At 36.6% G+C, this 21,527-nt stretch overlaps 1 protein-coding gene and 1 long non-coding RNA gene across 3 annotated transcripts in view; one reads left to right on the top strand and one right to left on the bottom strand.

Moving 5' to 3' along the window:
• Nucleotides 1-21,527, top strand: part of LOC582937 (neurogenic locus notch homolog protein 2) — a 59,709-nt gene that overhangs the window by 21,014 nt on the left and 17,168 nt on the right. The window contains exons 9-23 of the mRNA XM_030982773.1: nucleotides 2,570-2,683; nucleotides 3,018-3,131; nucleotides 3,664-3,774; nucleotides 4,350-4,481; nucleotides 4,766-4,879; nucleotides 5,472-5,603; nucleotides 7,002-7,133; nucleotides 7,356-7,487; nucleotides 8,468-8,599; nucleotides 8,762-8,893; nucleotides 9,764-9,895; nucleotides 10,041-10,172; nucleotides 17,644-17,775; nucleotides 17,912-18,043; nucleotides 18,272-18,403. Of these exons, the coding sequence (XP_030838633.1) occupies nucleotides 2,570-2,683; nucleotides 3,018-3,131; nucleotides 3,664-3,774; nucleotides 4,350-4,481; nucleotides 4,766-4,879; nucleotides 5,472-5,603; nucleotides 7,002-7,133; nucleotides 7,356-7,487; nucleotides 8,468-8,599; nucleotides 8,762-8,893; nucleotides 9,764-9,895; nucleotides 10,041-10,172; nucleotides 17,644-17,775; nucleotides 17,912-18,043; nucleotides 18,272-18,403 (1,905 nt within the window). The remainder of the gene's footprint in view (nucleotides 1-2,569; nucleotides 2,684-3,017; nucleotides 3,132-3,663; nucleotides 3,775-4,349; nucleotides 4,482-4,765; nucleotides 4,880-5,471; nucleotides 5,604-7,001; nucleotides 7,134-7,355; nucleotides 7,488-8,467; nucleotides 8,600-8,761; nucleotides 8,894-9,763; nucleotides 9,896-10,040; nucleotides 10,173-17,643; nucleotides 17,776-17,911; nucleotides 18,044-18,271; nucleotides 18,404-21,527) is intronic.
• On the bottom strand, nucleotides 13,015-17,187 carry LOC105447574. Of its 2 annotated transcripts, XR_974135.2 has the most exons (5): nucleotides 16,887-17,187; nucleotides 15,933-16,026; nucleotides 15,256-15,377; nucleotides 14,492-14,605; nucleotides 13,015-13,346 (listed from the first exon to the last, which is right to left on the bottom strand). It is a non-coding gene; the product is annotated as an uncharacterized LOC105447574 (long non-coding RNA). The 2 variants fall into 2 exon arrangements; XR_004063697.1 differs by lacking the exons at nucleotides 13,015-13,346; nucleotides 14,492-14,605 and adding an exon at nucleotides 14,773-14,816 and having other exon boundaries at nucleotides 16,887-17,148.

Below are 21,527 nucleotides of genomic sequence, written 5' to 3'. Positions count from 1 at the left end.
AAAACAACAACAAACAAAAAAAAAAAAAAAAAGCGTAGGGTCGGCGATAAAAATAGGGTCGGGCGGGTTACGCCAAGTCATCAATTTTTTTTTTTAGGCCTTAGCGTATATCATTATCATCGTCGTCATCATTGTCGTCGCGACTTTCAGCATCACCTTCCATTCCTTCATCATCATCATCATCGTCATCATCATCATCGTAATCATCATCTTCATCATCGTCATCTTTGTTTATCGCCAGCATCATTAACATCATCATCTTCCTGAGTGTTGGGGTGTCTCGTTATCCTAATTATTATCATCTCCGATTCAGTCCAACTATCTTTTCTGTGGCAGCAATAATTTGTCATTCCTGTTTTTATCCGTCCGGCTATCCATCTAAAATACTCACGTATTCCATTTTCTCCCATACCATATTAGTCTGCCCCCCTCTCTCTCTCTCTCTCGCTCTCTCTCATTCTCTCTCTCATTCTCTCTCTCTCTCTCTCTCTCTGTCCTCCCTCTGTCCGTCCCTCGTACCATCTCCTTTAGTTCTGTGATATACCTATTTCTCATCATATATGCTCAGTTGTTCGTGCTATTACTCCTAGTATCACCTGTAACCCCATCGCATTTGCGCTATATCCATCCACTTATCGCAGTCTCAACGGTTTGTCACGAAATACTAATATCATGTCACTCGGCTTTCACACACGGTAATATCCATTTGTTTTATTATTTTGAACATTGGTTTTTATTCATATAATTAACGAGGATCATCACGATTCGTGTTTTAGCTGCTTACTCTCAAAGTTCTCCCTGGCATGTTTTCATTTAATCCCAGTTAATTGAGATTTAGACTAGTGTAGATGACATGTCCTGCCTAGGAACTATTAAAGGAAACCTCACCTAAAAGAATTAGTGTAGGTATCCTGAAAGACGAGATGTACATGTATCCCTGCTTTTTGATGTCTAACATTCCTTACACACGGTAATATCCATTTGTTTTATTATTTTGAACATTGGTTTTTATTCATATAATTAACGAGGATCATCACGATTCGTGTTTTAGCTGCTTACTCTCAAAGTTCTCCCTGGCATGTTTTCATTTAATCCCAGTTAATTGAGATTTAGACTAGTGTAGATGACATGTCCTGCCTAGGAACTATTAAAGGAAACCTCACCTAAAAGAATTAGTGTAGGTATCCTGAAAGACGAGATGTACATGTATCCCTGCTTTTTGATGTCTAACATTCCTTACGAAAGTGTACAACAGATATAAATATCAAGATTTTCTTGGCATGATGTAATGCCTTTTAGCATGACATGGGCACAGCCATTTTCTTGATAATGTGACTACCTACTTCTACTACTACTACTCTACTACTACTACTACTACTACTACTCTACTACTACTACTACTACTACTACTACTACTTCTACTACTACTACTTCTACTACTAATACTACTACTACTACTACTACTACTACTACTACTACTACTATCACTACTTCTCTACTACTACCACTACTACTACTACTACTCTACAACTACTACTACTACTACTACTACTCTACTACTACTACTACTACTACTACTCTACAACTACTACTACTACTACTACTACTACTACTCTACTACTACTACTACTACTCTACTACTACTACTACTACTACTACTACTTCTACTATTACTACTTCTACTACTAATACTACTACTACTACTACTACTACTACTACTACTACTACTACTACTACTACTACTACTACTACTACTACTACTACTAATACTACTACTACTACTAATACTAATACTACTACTAATACGTACTACTACTACTTCTACTACTAACGCTACTACTACTATCACTACTTCTCTACTACTACCATTACTACTACTACTACTACTACTACTACTACTACTACTACTACTAATACTACTACTACTACGTACTACTACTACTTCTACTACTAACGCTACTACTACTATCACTACTTCTCTACTACTACCACTACTACTACTACTACTACTACTCTACTACTACTACTACTACTACTTCTATTAATATTACTACTACTACTACTACTACTACTACTACTACTACTACTAATACTACTAATACTACTACTACTACTACTACTACGTACTACTACTACTTCTACTACTAACGCTACTACTACTATCACTACTTCTCTACTACTACCACTACTACTACTACTACTACTCTACTACTACTACTACTACTACTACTACTACTACTACTTCTATTAATATTACTACTACTACTACTACTACTACTACTACTCTACTACTACTACTAATTCTACTACTCCTCCATATCATGCATATGTACCAGGTGTGTTCTGTACAAATTCACTATTCTTAATGATAAAACTACAATGTTCGATATTACAGCTTGTACATGTATTCAAGAATATCCCGTATAGACGTATGCCTAAAAAATGATTAGCGCAGATATTAGCTAGAATTTCTCAAAGAATTAAGCAGCTGTAGAATTGAATTACACTTTCTAAAAAGATAATGTTGACATTGGATTTCACCTAAGATTTCTTGTTTTATTTCTTGCAGTTGATCTCTGTTACTCCATGCCCTGTCAATACAATGGTGTATGTCAATATGTTGGAGATACAAACATCACATGTACATGCCAGCAGGGAAGAGTGGGAGAATTCTGCCAAGAAGGTAACTCATTTTCTATTCAACCCTAAACGATTTAGCGATCAATTTCTAATTCGTGACATGTTGGAATTTGTCAATTGTCACTCACTCAATCACATGTTAAAATTTCTTATGCTGATACATGGTTTTTCAAATCCAGTCTGCAGAGTATTTATATACATGTAGATCTGTTTCCTAGAAGTTACAGAGCGCTTCATTTGGGACTTTTAGATTTGCACGTCGACATAGTGGACTGCTACGTGTGACGTCCTTTTAAGGCACTGGCAGTGCTTTAAAAGGACGTGCCATGATAACGACATCAGATCCCGCTTAGATTGTGTTCATATTGTCTTTTCAGATGATGTATGCTTACCTAACCAGTGTCAGAATAACGGCTCATGTATCAACATAGAATTAACACATTTCTCATGCTTGTGTGAACCCGGATGGACAGGAGATGTTTGTCAAATCGGTTTGTAAACATCACATATTGTGTTGTATTGTGTCAAGGGCTAACGATTATTATTAGTGGAAATCCCCCCCCCCCCCCCCCAGATTGTTGATTTTTCTTTCCATTTGCTTCCCGTTATTTTCCCCTTTTTTGGAAAGTAAACTAGTTACTGACATCATATTTTCGCAATTTAAGTTTTGATATCATATCAGTCTGGTACAATGAAGTGCATGTTATATGAATGATAATGATAATAACCCTATGGAATGCGTGAGTCAGTCATTAGTCTTGTATTTAAGTTTACGTTAATATTAACAAGACACCCAATAGCTTATAAACCCAATGAAGACTTACATTTGGAGGGTATCTTCATTCCAGACGAAAAAAGAAAGAATCCACAGTAGTTGATGCATGCGAAATACAAATTATTAACAGTTTGTTGTACCCCCCCCCCCCCCCCCTCCTCCCCCTTTTTTCATAACATGACTCTGAGACATAAGTTGCTCGGTTGATGTAAAGACAATGTCCTAAATCTTTTTATTATTCTTAACAGAGGATTCATGTTTGAGCGACCCATGCAAGAACGAAGGAGATTGTTTACTAACCAACCCTGGTTACCTATGTGTATGTCCTCCTGGCTGGTTAGGGATCATCTGTGATATAGGTGAGACAATTTACTAACCATCACTGGTAATTCGTGAATGGCTAGGGATCACTTGTAGTATAGGTAATGCCCACTGTACCCTAAACGATCATCCTGCGATCTGATTCATTACAAAATTAAATCTAAACAAACATCATCTACTAAATCTGCAGGTTCTAAGTAATAAAGGTACGACTATTTACTAACCAACCCTGGTTATCTCATGTATAGTTAGGGATCACCTGTGATATAGGTAAGATTATTTACTAACCATCCCTGGTTAGCTAATTCTATTCTTAAATGGTTAGACTATTTACTACCCCTTGAATGAAACTTGAAAAAGGAAAGACATTTTACTAGTTGTCTTAAGCAAACTGATACCATTTTACTATGTTTTCTTTCATTTCCCACCATTAAATAATGCTTGCACAGTTATATCAATGATGAAATCGAAGGGCCAGTATAAATAGTACTGATTATATGCCAAAACTTGAGATGGCAATTATTGAATGTATTACATATGGTAATACTTGACACAAATGAATAGCAAGAGACAAATAAACAGATATTTTTACATTATTCATTTTCCTTTATAGAAGACGCTTGTACGAGCATGCCATGTAAGAACCAAGGAACCTGTAATCCAATATTGAGCGTTGAGTCGAACGACACATCAGACTACAACTGTACATGTCTCCCTGAATTCACTGATTACAACTGTGAAAGAAGTAAGTTTTCATCCTCATCTATTCTCTCTTGTATTATACACAAATTGAGTTTTGAGTTTACGCTATTTTGAACTTCTATATTTCGGTTTTGTATTGTTTTCTCTACTAAAGATGGAATTTGTGCACTTTGATAATATTGTCATTACTATTATTGGTAGCATTATTATCATCATCATCATCATCTTTTGAATAGGCTCTTTACTAATAAACAACATTTCTTGTAATCAGAATGAACTAAAGTTTATAATGCAATTATTTTCCTCTTTACTTTTGTTAAACCGAAGGCAACGAATGTTATAGCAGTCCCTGTCTAAATGATGGTAACTGTACTCTACTGGAGAAGGTTGGATACCAATGCTCATGCCAACAAGGATTTATTTCACATAACTGTGATATAGGTGAGTTGCTTGGGTCTTTTTTCTTTTCTTTTTGACAATTACATATAGCTTTGCCTGCACTCTCTCATTTTATGAGCATTTTGTGGAGGTGTCGTGTTGCAGTGGCTCACTCGATTGTTTTTCAATCCAATGTTGGAGGGTTCGAATCCCAGTCCGGCACTAATGTCCTTTGGCAAGATATTAATCCACATTTGTTACTCTCCACCCACGCGTTAAAAGATACCTGACAATTGCTTGGGAGGAGAGGTATCAGTACTAAAGCGGCTGTCATTGGTAAATAAGGCCCAATTGTTATATTTACTGTTATACGAGCAAATTACCTACGCCAAAAGAGATTTTTTATTGTACTTGTATTTGCATACACTAATTTTTTTTTTAACAAACTGATAAAAAGTGGAAATGGTAATAAGGCTAATAATGCATTGTAATTATGTGGTGATATATAATGTCACATTCTTTTTTTTTGGGGGGGGGGGGGTGGGGGGGGGTTACAGAATATTTACTATTTCAAATCCCGAGTTGTATGATATAAATAAAAGCATCGATGGCAAATGTTAAACCTCCCCTTCTCCTTGTATTTGTCGCATTTCAGTTGACTCGTGTTTCTCGAATCCGTGTCTAAACGAAGGAACATGTACAACCTTTCCTGATTCTATCATAAACGGAACAGCTCTATTCAACTGTATGTGTCATTCTGAATTCTTTGGAGAAACCTGTGAAATAGGTAAGAAATTTGTTTTCCAACTTAAAGAATGCCTTGAAATTTATTAACATGTCCATGTTTTTCAAGTAATTCAGTTATCATTAGCTATTGAAGCTTTATTTTAATTCTATTTATTTCGATTTCATTTATTCATTTTTTTTGTCTTTTTACTTTTCTGTCGACCCGTGTTTCTCGAATCCGTGTCTAAACGAAGGAACATGTACAACCTTTCATGATTCTATCTTCAACGGAACAATTCTATTCAACTGCACATGTCATTCAGAATTCTTGGGAGAAACATGTGGAATAAGTAGGTAGATTTGGTGTAAATTGCCTTTATTGTTAAGTCGTTCACGGGTGTATTGACGTGAGCATTTAGTGCCATAGCCTGAATTAATACAGTAATTTGCATGATGCACTGTGGATTGAGTATGATACGCTTCACATTTAAGTTGTACTCAACTTCAATATTCAACATTCCATATATTCGATTGTATTATTAGCCAGGGCCCATATTAGTTTGCAGGATTTAGAGTCTATAAAAATATAGTTCTCTACAGTGGACCTTTTTTTTTTTTAACTCAAGCCCGTGTGTAAATGGTGGGACTAGTATAACGCTAAATGATTATATTGTAAACATCTAATTCTAACTGTTCCTGTCACTCAGAATTTATTGGAGAAAATTGTGAAATAATAAAAACAAGATGCGCACTGATTAGTTTTACTAACATTTTGAGCATTTGATCAAAGAAATGTTGTATTGCTCGTACAAAATATCATCAACCAATGTTATTTGCATATTGCAGATTCACTAAAAGAAAAGAAAAATCGGTTTCCTGTTATTTATTGAAACCGTGTTTTTCTCACCCCTGTGCTAATGGTGAGACATGTACATTTCTAGCTGATTCAATTGTAAATGGAACGGCTGATTATAACTACACCCGTCATTCGGAATTCATTGGAGACAACTGGGAAATAGATGAGCACCTTCTGTTTTTGGCTTTGATACGTCACGTAATATAGCAGTTCAGTTGTTACAAAAAAATTGCGCTTAATAATTCAATCTACTAATATCATTCTAGGTGTTTCGAACGTCCGATGACAAGATTTTAGAGGGAAGAAAATCTTTTGCCACTCCCCATCCAGGTTTTGTAATGCTACCGGTGGTAAGGATAGGCTTGCTTCATTGGTCGTAAAACTTACTTGGCAAACACCATATCAGAAAGTTGGGAGCGTCGTTGCGTGAAGGACATAAACGCTATACAAAAAGCCACTATCATGTCATTATTATACAATTATCATTTATGTCTCATGCATAAAATGTTATCCAAAAAAAGAAGATTAGATATACTTTCAACCTTGTATCGTTGTATGTGCCATAGATGATTGTATTTGTGTTTCTTCATTATTTTTTTTCAGTTGATGCGTGTTTCTCCGATCCCTGTCTAAACGAAGGAACATGTATGACCTTTCCTGATTATATCATCAATGGAACAGCTCAATTCAACTGCACATGTCATTCTGAATTCTTTGGAGAAACATGTGAAATAGGTAAATAATGTAGTTTGACATTTATGAAAGAAACTACATGTAAAACAAATATCTAATATTTTGTTTTATGTTGAATTGTATTGAACATTTGATATGATTTTCCCGTTGACTAAGCATGCTAACCTATTTTAGAAATGAACTGTGGCTAAGAGTTTTTAACATAAATGTAGAGAATAACTTCTCAATGGTTTCATGAAATGATTTTTCACTTTTTCTTTCCAGTCGACCCATGTTTCATGAATCCGTGTCTAAACGAAGGAACATGTACAACCTTTCCTGATTCTGTCATCAACGGAACAGCTCTATTCAACTGCACATGTCATTCTGAATTCTTTGGAGAAACATGTGAAATCGGTAAATAATATAGTTTGACATTTTTAAAAGGAAACACATCGAAATATAAATATTTATTGTCTTTTTTTATATTCATCATACTGAATATAACACCTCCAGTCGACTGAGCATGATAATCCTTAACATACATTATGTAGAAAAAAAATCAATTGTTTCATGAAGTGATATTTTACTTCGCAGATGACCCGTGTTTCTCGAATCCTTGTCTAAACTAAGGAAAATGCAAACGAAAAAATGCCTGCACAGATTGTTGAAAGTAAAGCAAGGATCAGATATTGCATCTTTACTTTTTAAAAACAATTATTTCACTTACTTTAACGAGATCAGTAAGAGAAATTTGTACTTTGGTTTCTTAACAGTGGACCCGTGGTTTATAAGCCCTTGTATTAATGGTGGAACGTTTATAACGCATTCTATTGTAAATCAACTGGCTCAATTAAGTTGCCTGTGTAACTCAGAATTCATTGGAGACAACTGTGTAACAGGTAAAAATGACAACGTGTTGAATGCTATGCAGATGAGTTCAACCGATAAATTCCATTCATGTCATTCGTTTTCATAAAATTGTATTATTTGTTTCAACCGTTATGGTGCTATGACAAGACAAAGACGTCCTAGTCGAGTCGTTCAAACGATCGACTGAAACTGCAAGGAATTAGGGTTCGAGTCCCCGTTTGGGCTAGTATTCTTTGGCAACATGTGCTACTATTCATCCAGGTTTATGTTATGCTACCATTGGGACAGATATGCATAGTTGATTGGTCGTAAGACCAATCCGGGTAACGCAAACTCCGTATCAGAGTGTTAGGAGCATCGCTGCGTGACAAACATGAACGCTATACAAAAAGCCACTATCATGTCAGTATTAATACAGTTATTATTTCTGTCTCATGAATAAAAAATATTAAAGACTAAAATTAAATATACTATCAACCTTGTGGGTGCCATGTATGTATGTTTCTTTCTTCTCTATTTTTCAGTTGATCCGTGTTTTTCGAATCCGTGTCTAAACGAAGGAACGTGTACAACCTTTCCTGATTCTATCATCAACGGAACAGCTCTATTCAACTGCACATGTCATTCTGAATTCTTTGGAGAAACGTGTGAAATAGGTAAGCAAACTGATCACTACGACAGTATACATAGGTATACAGACTAAACTCAATTATCGTTATCGTTTAGTGTTAATTTGTGAATCGTTACTGTAGTATGGTATTATCAATAAGCAAACAAATAATTTGCATCTTTATTTCGTTTTTCTTGTTTATCTGCAGTTGATCCATGTTTCTCGAATCCGTGTCTGAACGAGGGAACATGTACAACCTTTCCTGATTCTATCATTAACGGAACAGCTCAATTCAACTGCACATGCCATTCAGAATTCTTTGGAGAAACATGTGAAATCGGTAAATAATATAGTTTGACATTTTTAAAAGGAAATACATTGAAATATAAATATTTATTGTTTTATTTTTTATTTATCATACTGAACATAACATTCTTCAGTTGACTAGGTATGCTAATCCCTTTTTTATAACTCAACTGTTGTAATGAGTTTCCTACATGCATTATGTAGAAGAAGAAAAATGCAATTGTTTTATGAAGTTATTTTTCACTTTTGCTTTGCAGATGACCCGTGTGTTTCTCGAATCCGTGTCTTAACGAAAGAAAGTGCAAAAGACACAAAACAGCAAAAGTAAAGCATGGATCAGATATTGCATCTTCACTTTTGAAGAAAATTAAATTTGACTTACTTTAGCGAGATCAGTAAGAAAAATTGATACAGTGGGCCCATGCTTTACAAGCCCTTGTATCAATGGTGAAACATATATATCCCGAACTGGTTCTATTGTAAATTCCGTTTATGTCATTCGTTTTCATAATATGGTATTATTTGTTTCAGCAGTTGTGGTGTTTGACAAGGCAAAGATTTCCATGTCGAGTCGTTCAAACAATTGACTGAAACTGCGAGGAATTGGTGATCAAGCCCCTGTTGGGGCTAGTGTTCTCTTGCTACCGTTAGGAAGGATTTGTCTGTTTGATTGGTCGTAAGACCAAACCCGGCTATTAACGCAAACTTTGTATCAGAGTGTTTGGAGCATCGCTGCGTGACAGACATGAACGCTATACAAAAAGCCACTTTCATGTCAGCATTAATACATTCAATTTTTCTGTCTCATGAATAAAATTAAATGAAAACTAGAACTAAATATACAATCAACCTTGTGGGTGCCTTTTAAGTATGTATGTATGTTTCTTTCTTCTCTATTTTTCAGTTGATCCATGTTTCTTCGATCCGTGTCTAAACGAAGGAAAGTGTACAACCTTTCCTGATTCTATCATCAACGGAACAGCTCTATTCAACTGCACGTGTCGTTCTGAATTCTTTGGAGAAACATGTGAAATAGGTAAGCAAACTGATCACTACGACAGTATACAAAGGTATACAGACTAAACTCAATAATCGTTTAGTGTTAATTTGTGAAACGTTACTGTAGTATGGTATTATCAATAAGCAAACAAATAATTTGCATTTTTATCGTTTATCTGCAGTTGAGCCATGTTTCTTGAATCCCTGTCTAAACGAAGGAACATGTACAACCTTTCCTGATTCTATCATCAACGGAACAGCTCGATTCAACTGCACATGTCATTCAGAATTCTTTGGAGAAACATGTGAAATCGGTAAATAATATAGTTTGACATTTTTAAAAGGAAAAACATTGAAATATGAATATTTATTGTTTTATTTGTTATTCATCATACTGAGCATAACATTCTCCAGTTGACTAGGTATGCTAATCCCTTTTTATAACTCAACTGTTGCAATGAATTTCTTACATGCATTATGTAGAAGAAGAAAAATGCAATTGTTTCATGAAGTTATTTTTCACTTTTGCTTTGCAGATGACCCGTGTGTTTCTCGAATCCGTGTCTTAACGAAAGAAAGTGCAAAAGACACAAAACAGCAAAAGTAAAGCATGGATCAGATATTGCATCTTCACTTTTGAAGAAAATTAAATTTGACTTACTTTAGCGAGATCAGTAAGAAAAATTGATACAGTGGGCCCATGCTTTACAAGCCCTTGTATCAATGGTGAAACATATCGTCACCGTTTTCACGAAGTGGTCTCGTGGCCCGCGCAGCGACAAAAGTGAATTTCGAGATAAACGCATTTTAACATTTCATGTTATTAAAACGGGGGTTAACGTACATCTTCAAAGATTTCCTTTGACAACCACATAGTACAGATTCTAACGATTCTGCTCATATATATTTTGTTTACAAAAAATATATAATCAAGTGGGGATATTGTAACAAACTGTGGGACCGGTTCGTGAAAACGAAAATATGCGCATTCAACATACGCGTCGTTTTCACGAAGCGGTCTAGAGGAGTGCGCGACCGGTTCTTGTGTGAGAGGTCTGCCTTTTCCGTTTTCACGAAGTGCGCTATTCGACAGCAGGCTATATGAGTTTCATGAACTATCTCGTAAATACCATCTAGGAGTTTTGTTTCCTTTCATAAGATGAAGTAGTATGACCCTTTAAACAACATATATTTTTTCACAAGCTAAATTCTTACACATTAATGAGTTATTATAATTTTAAGTTGTTTAATTATGTTTGTCGCCCTCTTGAGTCCCAAAATGGACAAATGGACGAAAGGTGTGTCTTTCAACTCCTCTTTTTGTTATATGAGGGAGAATATGATGTAAACCCATGTTGAAAAACTAACTTCTAATAAAGTATGTGAACTTAGCTTTACATCCTATTCGAGGGACACTCAAAACGTCTTTCCCCCTTGCTTTACTGCAAATGTTTCTACTTTTACAGGGTCACATAATTACTTTTCACATTACTTCTCAAATTCTACTTTACTAACAAATGATGAAGGAAATGACATAATAATGATAATATTAAGAATAAATTATAATGATCTTAGGATTATTATAATTATTGCAATCATTCCTATTGATATTATTATTATTATCAACAAATTGTGTTCACAGACATTACTTATTTGGGACCGGGATCCAGAAAATGCATACTGTCAAATATGAACCCCCCCCCCCCCCTTCCCACCCCTATACAACTGCATTCGTCATACCTAGTTGATTCTGTCTCTTCACAATCACATCACTCTGGAATCATGTTCTGCTTCATATGTAATTAAGTTTTATTGAATATTTTTGTCAATGATCAAAAGTATATTTGTATACTTTTTTTTAGCACTCAATTGCTTCTCAGTTCTTTCTCTCTCTCTCTAGCTCTCTCATGCAAACTTGAACATTCCCTCTACCTCTCTCTCTTTCTTCATTTAACACATCTCATAATCGTTTGTAACGCTTCTGCTGCCGTATCTTCTTGCCACATAAGTCATCATTCTATAGTACATTACTCTCTCAGACACATTTCTTCCATAAACAAATCAAACTCAACAAGGATAAACATTGAATAGCACAAAGCAATCAAATCTTAAGATGAACACTTTCATCATGGTAATGACTGAATTTATTTCTTTGCAATATAACTGAAATCGTTTTTGTACAGTTCATTTCACAATTACATGTACAATCATTAAAAATTGATAAATCATAATAATAATAATAATAATAATAGCCTAATAGTTCACTCCAAATTTTATTAAACCGAAACGGAAATTCTTTTTGCCCAATTGATCATGAGCCCGGCAGCCGCTGAGCGCCAGATCGACGTTGCTCTATCCCTTATTGTTGAACGCCAAACAAGATAGCAACAACTCCCATCTTTTAACGTCTTTTGGTATGACGCGGCCGGGATTCGAACCCACGACCTCCCGGTTGTGAGGCGGACGCTCTACTGACTGAGCCAACACTCCGGTGTAATGAATCATGTTTGAATATAAAAATTGCAACTTATTTAACTGTAGCTCACACTCATGGCAAAAAATACATGGTAGCTCTATAAAGAATGGGGGTACCGGTGTTCTTGGAAAATTCTGAAATGCAAATTCACAAGGCCACTGATTAGGGGGAGGGTTACAATATAGTTTGAGTACTGCCACAATGGAAGAGGAGCTTAAAAGAAAATCATTAATTATTTATATTTTTTGTGTATGACATACAAAGTTGTCAGCTGCATACGTCCCTGTTGCCTCATAAAATTGCAGATCTGAGATTTACATAGATGTTGTAATCTAACTTTTCAAACATTATTTCTTATTCTATGTCTGATTTCTTTCAAACTTTCACCAGTCTATTACACTCATTTTTTCTGCTTTAACATAAATCAACTTGTTACAAAGGTTGGATTGCCCTTTGAAATATAAACTATTAGCAATTAATATTAGTCCTACATGCCAAACCCTTCTAAAAAACATACAACACTGTAAGTTTATGGGATTAAAACTTCTTACATGTAACTTTTATATGATGGATGACCTTAGTCTGTGCTGTTCTTAGTGAGGAAGGAGGGAGGTTGTCACTGTCAAAATAATAATAACAATATGCTCAAGGCGCTCCAACTATTACCCTCGCTCTGCTAGGCAGCCACTTTCGGTGCTCACAGCAGAGTGGCAAATGTAGGTTAATATCTTGCCAAAAGACATTACTGCTGTGGCGGGACTTGAACCATGGATCCTGTAATCCACAGTCCAACTACTTATCCACTAGAACACAAAACCTCTAAATGGAGGCACATTTGGAGTCAGAGTCTCCTGTCAGCGTTGCAGTCCCCGTCCAGTACACATCCATCTAGCTCATAGTAACTCTTGAACCCACCCTAAGCCTTCCGTTATATCGAAGATCTCGTTTCTTGCCACAATTGATCTCTCCATCACGATCCCACCTCACAATAACTTCTGTATTTTTGTCCATCCTAAGAGGTAATTGACAAAAGATTGTTACAATCAAGTTATCAATAACTCGGTTCAATGATAAGTAGAGAAGACATAGTAATTTTATTTCATAAAACAGGAATGAAACCTAGAAACAGGTATTAAATAAAAAGTGGTTTTACTCTGTCCTAAATTGATATTTTGAAATATACAGTAAATATAAATGAAAATCAGAATATGAATTTAAGGTCTACTTTTAACAGAAAAAAAAGCAAAGCATGCACCGAGTAGAAAAGCAGATTTGCAATTGTTTTATAAATACTGTTGCACCATTTATTCACTTAGAATGCAATTTGTGACATTGTGGCACTAAATTCCTGGTAGGAAATCAGAGTGGTATAACTCCTATTTTACAAATATGAATGGCTTACCTGTGTTCAACACTTTTAGGTTGGGAGGATTGGTATATTGTTTAAAAAAATTGTGACAGCATACTCCATGGTCTGTATGGTACTATTGTATTCCATTTCAATAAAAAATGTAGAGGACATCTATACAGTATTTATCAACCACTGAAGATGATATGATAGGGTTCCATATGTATTACTGGGTTTGTTGTCAATCATTGAATTGATATATTCATATCTAAAGAAGATATAAAATCTGCAGGTTATCAGCAAATTTGTGATGAATGTTATAAACCCAGTAAGTAATAATGAATGCACTTGCATTTACTTGTCTGCCAGATTGAAAGAAACTTTATTATATCAACTTTCAGAAAGACCACTCAATAAGGCCAATATTCAAAGTTAGTCAAGCGTATAATATCATTTATTATTATTTATGGTGCAATTATCGCATAAAGACACGCGTGATGTAGCAGCGGGTAATATGAGAGCATATTACCATATGTTTCACATCTGGGTACTTGTACATGATAAATGTATAAGTGATACTTGAAATATAAGAAGAGGATAATTGATAATAATAACATTGACTGGCTCACATTTTGGTTGATATGAGACAATATTGCCCTCAACATAACCATATTGCCCTCGTCTTCGACCCGGCTAATATGATTATATTTGGGCAATATAGTTTCATATTCCCATTAAAGCCAGTCAAAATTATAAAAATATTTCATATATAAACAATATAAAATGTAACAAATTAGGTTAAAACTTACCTTTGAAGACTGAGGGGACTTAGCTATTCAGTCGGTCGGTCTGTCAGTCGTTTGGTCTGACCTCCAAACCGTGGTATTGGAAACGTAATCAGTTCAAGGGCAAAGGTGCAGATGCTGGGTTAAAAGGAGAATATATTTGATAACTCATGATGGATGCAGAAAACCCCCAACACAGCTCGTACAGGAAGCTATACTGGGATGATATGATTTTAAAATCGCATCTCTTCAAAAAATTACAGGCATCAGGTTAATGCATATTATTTTATTTTTTCTGTGATGAAACAACACAAATTAGTGTTAACTCTCCTTCTTCACCCCCTTCCCCCTATGAAAAAAAGACAATAAGAAAAATACAAAATATAAGATGAATCCTGTCATCTTGTAAGTTGATACACCATAAGTAGCTCAAACATGACATGTTGGCAAAATGAATGTCTGTCACGCACATTAAAGAGCGAGGAACTTGTGTTTGATGCCTTACAATACCATCAACTGCCTAAAACCTTTCAAAGCAAGATCAGTCATGCGTTTATGGAAAAAAAATGAGTGTTTGGGAACCCGTCATCTTTGTAAGGGCCCTGCTAGCACCCCCACCACTTTGCGCACATTAGGAAATTATTTCCCAGCATAGTTTTGTCCATGGATCATTGTTATGTAAATGAAAATAGTTCATTTGTTTGCTAAAGATTGACCCCCTCCCCCTCGCCAGCCCAACTCCCAATCTATAACTTTTCTTTTGGAGCTAATTTCCTTACCACACATACCTTGTCAATTTGCTAAAAGCTCTCCACATCAGCTGCACAAACTCCTACATGGACATCAACCACTGGGGGTGCTAGTGGTCCCTCATCTCTTGCGTATCTCAGCTGTCTATTCTACTGGTAAACTATGAAAAAATATGAAAAGTATTTGTTTAATTTTTCTGCATTTGTTCAAACAAGCCACTTCATCTCACGGTTGGATATCCCTTTAACTTATTAGTAAGCACATCATTATCCAAAGCAATTAAGAAGACCTTGAATAATTAAGTCTCAGTCTTGCAAACATGGGATGAAACAACCCAAATTAGTGCTAACTCCCCCCCCCCCCCCTCTCACAACGTGACGGACATGTGCGCTATACCAGAAGCCAATAGTACTATTATTATAAGCAAACCCCCCCCCCCCCCCCAACAAAACAAAAAGCCTGTCATCCTCTAAGTCCAAGGCAAAAGGTACACCTTAAGTAGCTCAACCACAACTTTGGCGGCAAAATGAAATTATCATGCACAATGAAGAGGGAGGAATTTGTAGTGGACGTCTTCCCATACCATCAGCTTTATCTTTGTCTTTAAAACAAATTAATTAAGAGCAGGCATGCGTTTATGAGCATAAAGCCGAGTGTATAAGAAGCCGCTCCAGCCTATGCTAGGTTGACCCCCCCCCCCCCCATCCATTAGTACCTCAACAACATGCTAAAAGCTCTCCACGTCAAACTTCTTCTTAGACATCAGCCACTGGGAGTGCTAGTGATGGTCCTCTCAGCCGGCTATTCTACTGGAAAAACCGGGAAGAAACATGAAATGTATTTGCTTCATTTTTCTGCATTTGCTGAAATTAAGCCACTTCATCTCAATTCTCATGGTTGGATTTCCCTTTAAATTATTAGCAAGCACAAAATTGTTTATTCATTCAAGCATACCTGGCTTTACTATTCAAGTCTCAGTCTCGTATTTATAACATGAACATGGAAAGAGCTTACGAGGGGGTCATTTAATATTTAAATCTAGTACTAGGAGTACTTAAGTACTAACGTAGTTCTAGATCTATAGACTCTAGGCTCGCGCTCGAGCCTAGACTCAACTCCTACGTCGCAATTGCCATTTTATGATTTGGCATTGTCATATCAACATTGACATTGAATTTTAACCAAAATGTGCCCTTGGCTAATTGGGCCTTGCCTTGGAGGCTTGGGCTGGTACTGCTTAATCAGTTAACATAGTTAATGTAAAATTATTATTAATGATATCTCCCCTGCCCTGGCCTGGGCTTCACTCTTCAGCGAATTCGCCTTGTGACTCGTGACATTGTTGTTACTGCATGTAACTGCTCCTGCACTTATACATGTTCAAGCTTATCTAAGATACTGTGTTACTTAATACTTAGTAGCACTCTGTTGATAGTACTAGTAGTACTAGTAGTAGTAGGCGAGTACGTAGGCCTACTACTAGATCTGCATACTACTAGTAGTAGACCGACAATACAACTCACGCAGAAAACAGTGCGTGGGACCGTAATGACCTATCTCGCCATTTCATAACTTGATATCCGTTCGGAATATGAGTTTGTTTATACTGCTACAGACGATATTATTGAACGATGCATAATATTGTTTTAAAATAAGTGAAAATAATTACCTAGGGCTGTCAGATTCCTCTAACAATTCCGCCAGAAGCACCGGCATCTGTGACAAAGGCTTCGCGGAGCCGGTTCGTGTACGATTATCAATAGCAGACTACATTTGCGCGTAAGAGCGCACTTCGTGAAAACGGTGTTTGCCAGTTGTACCGCTTGTGATACGTTTCGTGACGTCACGTATGACGTAATTAAGCAAGATTAGACTTTGAAAATTACTGAAGTTGTAGACATTTATATACATTGCTCAAAAACGGTAAAAACTCGAAATTGAAAATTTCAACGATTTTGGCCATGAGATCACTTCGTGAAAACGGTGACGATATATATATCCCGAACTGGTTCTATTGTAAATTCCTTTTATGTCATTCGTTTTCATGATATGGTATTATTTGTTTCAGCAGTTGAGGTGTTTGACAAGGCAAAGATTTCCATGTCGAGTCGTTCAAACAATTGACTGAAACTGCGAGGAATTGGTGATCAAGCCCCCGTTGGGGCTAGTGTTCTCTTGCTACCGTTAGGAAGAATTTGTCTGTTTGACTGGTCGTAAAACTAACCTTGCAAACTCAAACTCCGTATCAGAGTGTTTGGAACATCGCTGCGTGACAAACATGAATGCTATACAAAATACATGTCAGCATTAATACAGTTATTATTTCTGTCTCATGAATAGAATAAAATAAAAACTAGAAATAAATATACAATCAACCTTGTGGGTGCCATTTAAGTATGTATGTTTGTTTCTTCTCTATTTTTCAGTTGATCCATGTTTTTCGAATCCGTGTCTAAACGAAGGAACATGTACAACCTTTCCTGATTCTATCATAAACGGAACAGCTCTATTCAACTGCACATGTCATTCAGAGTTCTTTGGAGAAACATGTGAAATAGGTAAGCCAAGTGATCATTACGACAGTATACGTAAGCATGCATACTAAACACTTTTATCGGTTGTTCTTCATTTTGCTATTATGAATTAAAAAACAAATAATTGGCATTAGTATTTCATTTTCTCATTGATCTTCAGTTGACCCATGTTTCTTTGATCCGTGTCTAAACGAAGGAACATGTACAACCTTTCCTGATTCTATCATCAACGGAACAGCTCTATTCAACTGCACATGTCATTCTGAATTCTTTGGAGAAACATGTGAAATAGGTAAATAATGTAATCTGACATTTATGAATGGATGATGTTTTCTTTTCTTTTGAGTCGTATTGAACATTTGATATCATTTTACCCTTGCCTGAGCATGCTAACCTTTTTTTAGAAATGAACTATGGCTACGATTTTTTAACATATATATATATATATATATATATATATATGCAGAGTATTAACTTCTTAATGGTGTCATAAAATGATTTCAATGTTTTTCCTTTCCAGTCGACCAATGTTTCTCAATACCCTGTCTAAACGAAGGAACATGTACAACCTTTCCTGATTCTATCATCAACGGAACAGCTCAATTCAACTGCACATGTCATTCTGAATTCTTTGGGGAAACATGTGAAATAGGTAAACAAACTGATCACTACGACAGTATACATAGGTAGTTGATCCATGTTTTTCAAACGCGTGTCTAAACGAAGGAACGTGTACAACCTTTCCTGATTCTGTCATCAACGGAACAGCTTTATTCAACTGTACATGCCATTCAGAATTCTTTGGAGAAACATGTGAAATCAGTAAATAATATAGTTTGACATTTGTTAAAGGTTTACCTGGTTTACCTGGTTGCCGCCGTCAGTGTCTGGCGATTGGCGACCACATCTGCACATCTTCTTGTTGTCTTTCTCCATTTGTTTCTATCCTGTGCTAATCTTTTGGCATCTGAATATGTGAGACCTGTCCATTCTTTGATGTTATCGGATCACTGCTTTCTCTGTCTGCCTCTTTTTCTTTTTCCTTCTACTTGGCTTTCTATTATTTGTGCTGCTAAGGGGCTTCCACTGCCACGCAGAATGTGTCCAAAGTAACCCATCTTGAGGCGGGCCACTTTTCCAAGGAGATCTTTTTCTGTGTTTAGTTCTTGTAAAACACTGAGGTTAGTTCTTTTTTCCTTCCAGCTGATCTTTAGCATTTTCCTCCAGAACCACATTTCTGCTGCCATGATGCGATTTTCATCGGCTTTGAGCAGTGTCCAGCTGTCAGCACCATAAAGCAAAGCACTCCAAACCAGGGTTTTGACCAGTTTTATTTTCAGACCTGTTGAGATGTTCCTGTTATTCCAAAGTACATGCAGGTCAACCATTCTCTTCTTTGCTATTGCTATTCTTATCTTTACGTCACTGGTACAGCTTGCATCGCTGTTCTTTGTAGATCCAAGATATTTGAAGCTTTCCACATCTTTGACTGTTTCCCCGTCGATTTGGATGTTACAATCGGTATCTGAGGTTTTACCAGCAACTAGGAGTTTAGTCTTTTTAACATTTAAATGCAAGTTGAGTTTCTTGCCGGCATCGTTTACTACATGTGTGAGGCTTTCAATTCCATCTTTGGAAGATTCGATTAGTGCTGTGTTGTCAGCATATCTGAGATTTGAGATGTTTTTGCCACCAAATTTAATGCCATAGTGCGCAACATCTGCTTCACTCATCCCACTTTCTGTGTATGTGACGAAGAGGTATGGTGATAAGATACAGCCCTGTCTTGCACCTTTTCCTATCTCAAACTCTTCAGTATGCCCACCATCCCAACGGATGCTAGCTCTTTGGTTTACATAGAGAGATTGGATTAATGTGACGAGGTGTTTTGGGAAGCCCATAAGATATGGGCTTCCCAAAACACCTCGTCACATGGAGAAAAGTTTGTTGTGGCCCACAGAATCAAACGCCTTTGAGTAGTCAATGAACATAATAAAAGCTTGTTGATCCATGGCAATCACCTTCTCAAGTAAAACTTGCAAACATACAAGCATGTATCTTGTCCCTCTGCCTTTTCTGTAGGCAGCCTGGTCTTCTGGTTGCTCTTGCTCTAACTTTTGTTTCATTCTGTTAACAATTATCACGAGTAAGATTTTGCTGGTGTGACTGATAAGGGCAATAGTCCTGTAGTTTGAGCACAGTTTTTGATCCCCAGATTTAAACAGAACAACAAATTCCTGTATGTTCCATTTATCTGGCCAATGGCAAGAAGTCCAAATGCTCGCACATAATTTGTGGAGAAATTTAATACCATATGGTCCTGTAGCTTTCACCAGTTCGGCTGGTATTCCATCGATTCCTGGTGACTTCCCTGCTCTGAGCTTCTTCACCGCATGTTCAACTTCTGAAAGAAGTGACACTGGTTCTTGTTTCATTATATGGACCTGCTTTTCTGTTTGTGGACACTCATCAATTGGTCTTTTAAAGAGCTGAGTTCCATATTCTTTCCAGCGGTCCATTATGTTTTTCCTCTGATCTAAAATGATGACGTTCTTGTCTTTTATACATGATTGTTGTGCTTCTCTGGGGTTGGTCTTGACCGACTCGATAGCTGAGTACATTTCTTTGGCTTTACCAGCTATATTGAAGTCGTTCACTTCCCTACATCTTTCCTCCAACCAACATGCTTTATCCTTCCTTATCTTTCTTTGGATTTCTGATCTTAGATTCTTGTACCTTTCTTCCTTGGCTTTTGTACCTTTATCCCGTCTTAATTTGCTCTTTTCTTCAGCTAGTAAGAGAACCTCATTACTAATCCCGGGCTTTTTAACACGTCTTGTTGCTTTACCGACGGTTGCTTCAGCAGATTCTTTAAGTATTGTTTTATATACTGTCCACATAGTTTCTGATGAAGATTCTTTGTTAGTTTCTATTTCAGAGAGATTCTTCTTGAATTTGGTTTCTGATGAGTTCAAGAAAGACTGTAGAGTTTTGGGGTCTTCAAGTGATTTGACATTCAGTCTTCTTGATTTTGATATCTTGCTGACTTTAGACAGTTTGATTTGCATCTTTGCGACTAACAGTATGTGGTCCGTATCACAGTCTGCTCCTGGGAAAGCTTTGGCATCGTTGATGCTTGACTTCCACCTGCGCCTGATCAAGAAGTAATCGATTTGGTTCCTGTACCTGTCCACAGGAGATTTCCTCTTGTGGTGGTTGAACATTGTGTTTGTTAAAATAAGGTTATTGACATGACAGAATTCTGCTAATTTATCTCCACTCTCGTTTCTGTTGCCAAGGCCAAATTTGCCTACTCCACACCTGATGTCTTCACCTTTTTCCAATCTTAGCATTGAAGTCTCCCATGATTACTAGTGTGTCACCATTGTTTACTTTATCCACAGTTGTTTGTAGTAGGCCATAAAACTGTTCTATAGTGTTCATGTCATGTGTTGATGTGGGAGCATAGACCTGAATGATGGTGAGATGTTTTGGTTTTGCTTTCAGTCTTACCATCACAATTCTCTCTGATACTGGGGTGTATGCATCTAGTGCATTTCTGGCTTCATTTGTTTAGTAAGATGGCTACACCACTTTCACTGATGCCGCTATCCTTTCCTGAAAAGACAATAGTGGTGTCTCTGTCTGGTTTGAGTACTCCTTCCCCTTTCCATCTGGTTTCGCTTAGTCCAACTATGTTTAATTTCATACTCTTTAGTTCCTTTATCAGGAGTTCCAGTTTTCCTAGCTGGTTCATTGTTCTTACATTCCAGGTG

The sequence above is a fragment of the Strongylocentrotus purpuratus genome, unplaced genomic scaffold, assembly GCF_000002235.5.
Source record: "Strongylocentrotus purpuratus isolate Spur 01 unplaced genomic scaffold, Spur_5.0 spur5_scaffold_13, whole genome shotgun sequence".
Lineage (NCBI taxonomy): Eukaryota > Metazoa > Echinodermata > Echinoidea > Camarodonta > Strongylocentrotidae > Strongylocentrotus > Strongylocentrotus purpuratus.
Note: the sequence above shows the minus strand (reverse complement) of the source record. Positions and strands in the feature narration are given on the sequence as shown.